The sequence below is a fragment of the Conger conger genome, chromosome 4 (assembly GCF_963514075.1).
Source record: "Conger conger chromosome 4, fConCon1.1, whole genome shotgun sequence".
NCBI lineage: Eukaryota > Metazoa > Chordata > Actinopteri > Anguilliformes > Congridae > Conger > Conger conger.
The window spans coordinates 52,401,651-52,410,054 of NC_083763.1; the positions used below are offsets into that span (position 1 = coordinate 52,401,651).

Consider the following 8,404-nt stretch of genomic DNA (forward strand, 5'->3'; position numbering starts at 1 on the left):
TGTTCAGGGCAGAGGGATCAAGAGTAGGTTTTTTGAGGAGGGGAGTGACTCTGGCCCTCTTCAGGGAAGAGGGCATGGTGCCGGAAGAGAGGGAGGTGTTGATTAGAGAGGAGAGAAAAGGGAGAATGTCCTCAGATATAGAATGTAGGAGGGGAGAGGGGATGGGGTCAAGAGGACAGGTGGTCGGGCGGTGGGAAGTAAGGAGTTTCAGTGTGTCAGCGTCAGAGAGGGGAGAAAAGGAGGTTAGGGAGTTGGGGAGGGTAGGAGGGTCAGCAGGGGTGGAGGGTTGGGAGAAGGAATTGCGAATAGCATCGACCTTCTTTTCAAAGAAGGAGACAAAGTCATCAGGTGTGAGTGATGAGGGGGGTGGGGGGGGAGGGGGGGCCAGAAGAGAGGAGAAAGTTGAAAACAGTTTGCGGGGATTAGAGGCGGCCGCGTTAATTTTCGAGTGAAAGAAGGAAGATTTAGCTAGAGAGACAGAGGAATGGAAAGATGATAAGAGGGCATGGAAGGAGGCTATATCACTGGGGAGACAGGACCTTTTCCATTTTCTCTCCACCGCCCGCAGTTCGGTTCGGACAGCTCGTAGAGCATCAGAAAGCCAAGGACTGGGGGGGGAGGCCCGAGCTAGTTTGGTGGTGAGGGGACACAGAGAGTCAAAGGAAGATGAGAGGGAGGACATGAGAGTTGTAGCCGCATCATCGGTAGACAGTCGAGAGAAAGACTCCGCAGATGGTAGGGAGGAGAGGATTGTCGATGAGAGGGTGGAGGAAGACAGGTGGCGTAGGTTCCGTCGACAGGTGACAGTGGATGGTGGGAGAGATGGATGGGTGTTAGAGGAGAGTGGAAGAGAGAAAGAGATGAAGGAGTGGTCAGATATATGGAGTGGTGTTACAGAGAGGTTGGTTGTTGTGCAGCTCCTTGTGAAGATGAGGCAAGAAGGTTGCCTGCTTTGTGGGTGGGAGGGGAAAGAGTGAGGGTAAGGTCAAAAGAAGAGAGGAGGGAGAGAAAGGTAGACTGGGTGGACTCTGAGTTGAGGTTGAAGTCACCCAGGAGGATCAGGGGGGTGTCATTGACAGGTGAGGAGCTGAGGAGGATGTCCATCTCATCCAAAAAGTTTCCCAGAGGACCCGGGGGGCGATAAACAACAATAACAAACAGTTTGCACGGCAGAGTAACAGAAACCGCATGAAATTCAAAAGAGGAGAAGGAGAGGGATGAGGAGAAGACACTAGATCTCCATGAGGATGAGATTAGGAGACCTGTGCCACCTCCTCTGCCAGAGGTTCTGGGTGTGTGGGAAAAAGAGAAGGCAGAGGAAAGGGCAGCCGGGGTGGCCGTGTTCTCAGGTGAGAGCCACGTTTCAGATAAAGCAAGAAAGTCAAGGTTGAGGTGGGAGGCATAGGCAGATATGAAGTCTGCTTTCTGGACGGCGGACTGGCAGTTCCAGAGGCCACCAGCCACACAGAGATCAATACCAGGGGATCTGGGAGGGAAGATGAGGTTAGAGATATTCTGCCCATGTTGGCGGGAGGCGAACCTCCTACCTGACTGGGACCTGGGGAGAGGAGAGAGGACAGGGATGGGAAGGAAACACATGGAGGGAACTAGGGAGTACAAGGGGAATACTACACAGTGGAATGAGGGCAAAGAATGCTTGACAGATGGAATGCTTGACAGATGAAGTACACGGAGGGACCAGATCAGTCCCTCTCTTTCACCACACTTTCAACATCCCACCACTCTGGTCAAGGTTTATCTTTGAGTCCTCTGTCCAAAGTACATGGTTTTTGCACTGTCGCTCTCAGCTGAGCAGTTCCACATCTGGAAGTCTGATGTCTTTCATAAACGTTCTGATTGATGGCAATTTGGCAGTCCTCCAGAAGTTAGTTTCCTCTTTAGGACATTCCGTACTCCTGACTTTGGAATGCACAAACGGTGATCTAATTCTAATTCATGAACAACCAAGCTTGATTTTTTTTCTTTTCTTTTATCCTCACATTAGCTTCCTTTGTTGTCATTCTCAGTTCTCTGGCCCTCATCTCGGCTTGTATCTTTTAGCTTGTAAAGCACTCTACAATTGCTTCCAAAGGATATAACCCACTCCCTGACACTTTCCATTCATAAATAGTTATATGGAGTAATATGGTAAACCTGCTAAATGTATTGTCCCAATACTAGTTCAATGTATTACTATTTTTTTAAACAAGAAATAAATGCAGACATTGTGAATTGTGAATTTAATTTGATTTGAAAACACAAATTTGAGTAGTACAGAGTAAAAACAACTAACATGGCACAATTGTCTCAGTACTTGTATTTAACTGTATGCCTTGACAATGTTTCCCAGTACTGTGCTTTTCAAAATAGTATAACAAACTCGGGTTCATTTCACACAAAATGTGCCTATTTCAATTCACATACCTGTAGGCTATATGTAGACAATGAATTGACTTGAGCTGACCAAACTGTTACAACTTGTTTACAGTATGCTAGATGGGAAACAAAGCAAATGGTCCATTATCCATGAAGGATATCATTTTTCAGAAAATAGTTTACAAGTCAGAAAACTACCATGCCTATAAGAAACCTCATGTTTAGGGAATTGAAATGAATTAACTCTTTATAACTTCGGCATATAGCTTGCATTCAATAGGGTAAACAGCTACCCAATCTGTTTAGATATTCAGAGCGCAAATGTTGTTCCTGCAGAAAATGCCAAGCAGCAGACTCCAATTATAAACCACATCTTTCTTTCCTCTAAGGTCTGAAGGGACAGATCACATCATACATTCCGATGTCCTCAATGTTTAGTTGATCTTGTTATACGCTACTTAAAAAGATAATGCAGAAGGAACACTGAAAATGAATGTCTGATATAAAACAATAAAATCTTGCATGCTTCACATAGCATTGTAGATTATCAAAGTAATGAATAAAGCAACCCGAATATAATTATGGCAAGAGATGGTGGCAGACTAAAAATAGATTTAAAGCTATTCTATGAACTGAACCAACATGAAAATGTGCTATTAAATGAGTATCACTCAAGGCTCTATGCAGGGGGAGACAATGGCAGTTCACAAAAGTGTCTATACTACTTTTTTTTCTTTCTTTTTTTGCTTTGCAATTCACAATTGTTCGACGGAAAAACTGTGACACTGTGAAAAGCCAGGACTTAAAGATGTTTTTTTTCTCCCAATTTGGTAGCCAATTGTACCCAGTCTGATCCAATTAGAGTTAGTGTTAGAAACATCGCCCACACCCCGTCCCTCGGCGGCCAGAAGGAGAGCGACATGCCTTCTTCAAGCCGTCTCGTTTCATGCTCGTGACCGTGATTCCATGTGACTGGGCCATGTTACCTGGTCTAATTTCATTAATCAAACACCTCTTGACAGCAGAAGCAATATTAAAGTTAGAGGTATTCCAAGTCAAACTTTGAATCAGTTTTTTGTGCAAATAAGGGTAACAGAGAGTGGAATCCAACTACTGTCTGTGCCTAATAGAGAAATGTAGAACTCACAATACCTTATAAAAGAGCTGATGCATTTTGAATTAATTAGCTATATCATTGCTATGCTATACAAGATAGAATTTGCTGTCCTCCCAAATCCTGCAGCATTTGCCATATTTAACTCGGCAGGAATATTAATTTCAGTTTAGCAAAGCAGTGAATCTGTGTTCTGAATAATGAAACAGCTAACAGCAGTTTATGTTTCGCAAAGCTAATGCAAGCATCCCAAGTCTTTACTGTCATATTTTGGTTATTTTTCACTTGCTGTCCAGTCAGGCTTCTTCCGGATCTGCTCTAGTGTGTTATACGTACAATCAATGATAACTTTATTAGGTAGACTTGTACACCAGCTTGTTAATGTAAATATTTAATCAGCCAATTATGTGGCAGCAACTAAATGCATAAAAGCATGTAGAAGTTCAGCTATTTTTCAGACGAAATGTCAGATTGGGGAAGAAATGTGATCTAAGAGACTTTGACCATGGAATGATTGTTGGTGCCAGACAGGGTGGTTTGAGTATCTCAGAAACTGCTGGTCTCCTCGGATTTTCACACACAACAGTCTCTAGAGTTTGCAGAGAATGGTGCAAAAAACAAAAAACATTGAGCGAGCAGCAGTTCTGAGGTCAGAGGAGAAGGGCCAGACTGGTCGAAGCTGACAGGAAGGTGACTAACATAAATAACCACGCATTACAACAGCGATATGCAGAAGAGCATCTCTGAACAGATAACAAGTCAAACCTCTTCAGTGGATAGGCTACAGCAGCAGAAGACTTAATAAGTATGAAAAATAAGTCTAATAAATACCTAATAAAGTGCTCACTGAGTGTATGTGCTCTCACCCCAGTGGCGGTACCATGAGCAATCCGCACAGCTCACAATTGCATATGTCCGTCAATGAGCCTAATGTGAATCTGCAGAACAGCAGAAGCAGACAGAGGGGGCATTAAGAAGCGCAGGCCGCCATTAATTTGGAGATTATCCCCGTAATTCAATTTTCAGCTTTTGCAGGTTTTTTAGCTAAGAGGTCTAGGACTGCCTCCAGGAGACTGGCTGTGCCAATTGCCACTGTCACAGTTCTGAGCTGACTGCCGCGATTTGCTGAAAGGGGAGGGGGGTTAGCTTCTGCCAACAGCTAGAGGCCATTCATCCCCCCTGAAGCTGTGATATGTCCCATATTATAAGTGAATAACTGCTCCTACTCAAGTTTCAACACCTTGGAGGTACTATCATAACCACAGAGTGACCTGACATAACACTTCACACGTAATAAAAAAGTACTGGTACAATAGATGAATACATAAACAAATATGTGCTAACAGTCAGAGAACACATTTAGTAAAGCAGTCACAAGATCAAGTGTGTCAAGACAAAGCTGTTTTTCCATAATACTACTTTCATTAAAAAAGCTTCAATGGTCCAATATGTTGTTAGGACGTAGCCAATACACCCTTTCCCCTACTTGATAAATTGCCTACAGTTTTGGATTGAACATTTCAGAAATAACATGGGTAGCTTTTTTCCGATTACATAAATTTGAAAGTGAAAGTTGATCTCCAGCTTAGGTTCAGATGTACATAGAACCTCCACAGGCTTATGAATTAAAATACCTAACTGACAGAACATTACATTTGGCAAACCATCGTTTAGATTTCCCTTTCTACATGTTGGCTACAACAGGGATCATCTACGGTACCCGAGGGCCAAGAATTGCTGCCTTTACCTAGGAGTCAGGTGTAAAGACAGTATGGCCAATAAGTAACACTAACTGTTCAGTTAATTACTGTAACCAGTAGAAAAGGAAACCAGGATTTGAATTTGAGGGTTCGATTTGATTATCTCTAGGCTACACCATCACAAATGATTTCAAGCTAACCTCATTTCAGATTCCTTGATGTTTTTTTATTGCAGATGGCATAGAATTCTAGTAGCTATAAACTTCCCCTGAGAGGAAGAATGACGTGTCCACATCGAGTGTTCCCAAAATAAACCCCCAGATGTGGGAGTGAAACTATCCAGGGATCCACAAACAGAACATACACATGGAAATGTAAGACGCTGCACAGAAATAATAGTTTTAATAAGCACAATTATATTTCTCCTGATAATATGTTAACATTTTAAGTAATAGGATTAAATACAAAAGGCTAATTAACATTGCAGTGTCCTTCTGTTCTCCATAACCATTGACAGTCAAAACTCCCTCGCCATTTCATAGAACACGTCACACGGTCTGGATATCAAATTGTGGGTACTACAATCCAGGGACGAACACAATGCGGGCGTGGCCGTAGCAACCACGTTAAAATGAGTCCGACTTCAAATCACCTGGGGGCTGCAGCTAATTCCAGTTAAATGATGCAATGAGATGTTTCCCATTTCCCCTCAACTTGCCACTACAGATATGGGTTCTTTTGAAGAAAATAAACCTAGTTAAAACATTCGTACCAAATCAGAATCTAAACTGCACTTCCTGTGCATACTGACAGAAAAGAATTCTGCAAGAGCATGAGAGTAACTAGGCGGCTAGGTTGTGTTTTAAGAAGCATCAATGAAACTTATGGCTACTGTACCAGTCCAGCAGCAGTGTTTGCACTGAAGTCTGTAGGCTGCTATGTGTATCGCACGCATATGACATGCATTTTTACAAAATTAATATAAAAGTTAGCATTAGTTACTCGCAATTAGACGAAGATGGCAGCACCCATTTGTTTTAGGATACACTACATTGAGCGACCGTTTGCTAGATGTAGCTGACAGTGAACACCCATCCAGTTCTGCGGTGACACCTGCTGTACCAAGGCAAACTGGCCACGAGTGTGGACAAACTAGCCAACACAGAATTCATGCATCGTTTCAGTTTTTAAAAGAGGGTCAGACCCAAACCAATACAGCTAACTTAGCTAGAAAAAAACGCAAGCTAGTTAAATGCAACATGCGCTGCCTAAAGATGGTGCTAACGTTAGCAGCCTGTAATACTGTTAACGTCTATCTATCCAAAGGAGTGTAAGTTACCGAATGTATAATTTTATTCTAACATGTTAGCTTTTGGCCAATTAAGCTCACTTTATGACTTGGGTATGTCTAGGATGAGTTCCCAACTAACGGACAGACGGTAGCTTGCTGGCTAGCCTAACATTATTCAGCAGCTAGCTCGCTATTTGGCATTCAACAACAGTGTAGCTCGCGCTGGTTGCCCACTACCCACCTCTAGCTATCGTAACATGCACGTGATAATCCATCAGGTGCAGCTCGCGAATCTGTTTAGTAAATGCTAGGTAAGTATTTGCTAACGTTAGTTGTACTGTATGCAACTTGCAGTCGCTCAAATATACTGCATAAGCAACAACTGCGGCCACAAGATGACATTTAGAATACACCGAGTATGAGCAAGTACCTTGGTAGCTAGCTAACGTTAACGAAGCACCTTCGCTACAACTGACAGATCGCTTGACAGCTAACGTTAATCAGCGTTAGCTTGTTATCGCTAGGCTAGCTAGATTTTTTGAAAAATCGCTAGTTAATTTCGCATGCTATCTAGCAAACTAGCTAGCGCTAGCTAATATGTAGCAAAGTTAAAGGTTAGTTTTAACAGGGACTATTAGTGAGCTATCCAGGGTCCTACTTCACATAACGGTCACTACATGGACAGATGAATTAACGTTATTCCCTAGCGAAACGTAAGGTTCTAGCTAATTTAACAGTGATTGAAAGCTAGCTAGCCTGCAATGGTTTTCACCCCAGATTACAGTGCTGCTGAAATTGTAGCAGCTAACGTTAGTTGGCTACTTACCCACGGATCTGTATCCCAGGACGGCGATCTTACGGGATTTCGGCTGCGGCATCTTTTTTCTAGCTACCAACAACACGACATCAATATCAACATGCAGAGGCCTGTGGGGTGCACTAGCCGACCGAAATGTAACTGAAATTGAGATTTAGAGTTTCCTTAAATAGGTTTTTAAAAAACGAATAAAGTATTTTACGACTGAACCCGTTATGTGCTAATTTCTCAGAAAAGAACTCGAGCATCAGTAACCTCTGCGTCACTCCCCACAGCAATCCTGTTTTAATTATTCATTAGAATTCACTGTTGGTTGGTTGTGTTTACAACAGAGGCGGGATATATCTTCCCAGTAAGTTACTATTGGATCATCAATGAGTATTCTTTTTACAGACGCGAACGCCATTGGTCGGTGGATATTGTTATGTCTACGGTTGTATGTGTGGCGTGGGTGGTTACAAGGGTTGCCATTCAGACGTCAGGAGGTTTTTAAGAGACGTTCAAAGGGTTGCCAGAAAAGGAGGTTTTTCCATTTAAAATCTGGAATGGATCTGAAAGGTTTCCAATAAAACTCTCTTATTTGTATGCGTATTTTATAATTAGTAATGTGTAAAATTGCACAATTAAAATTGTGTGTAAAAATAAAATGGGCCTACTTATTTATCATTATGATAATGATTATTGTTATTACTAATAACAATTATATTCTCAGTGACCACTTGATATTTGATATGTATTACACTTATTCTTTAGATTTATTGGTCTTCTGCTACTGCAGACCATCCACTTCAAGGTTTGATGTGTCGTGTATTCAGAGATGCTCTTCTTCATGCCACTGTTGTAATGCATTGTTATTTGAGCTACCGTTGCCTTCCTGTCAGTTTGAACCAATCTGGCCGTTCTTCTCTGACCGCTCTCATTAACAAGGCATTTCTTTCCACAGCATTGTCGCTCACTGGGTTTTTTTATTTAGTTTTTTGCACCATTCTCTGACTGTTGTGCATCTGACTGTTGTGCATGAAAAACCCAGGTGATCAGAAGTTTCTTAGATACTCAAACCATCCCGTCTGGCTCCAACAATCATTCCACACTTATATCACATTTAT

The 8,404-nt window shown here is 42.3% G+C and overlaps 1 protein-coding gene across 1 annotated transcript in view; it reads right to left on the minus strand.

Moving 5' to 3' along the window:
* Window positions 1–7,568, minus strand: part of rheb (Ras homolog, mTORC1 binding) — a 48,712-nt gene extending 41,144 nt beyond the window's left edge. The window contains exon 1 of the mRNA XM_061239425.1: window positions 7,308–7,568. Within this exon, the coding sequence (XP_061095409.1) occupies window positions 7,308–7,359 (52 nt within the window). The 5' untranslated portion in view covers window positions 7,360–7,568. The remainder of the gene's footprint in view (window positions 1–7,307) is intronic.
* Between the last annotated feature and the right edge of the window lie 836 nt (window positions 7,569–8,404).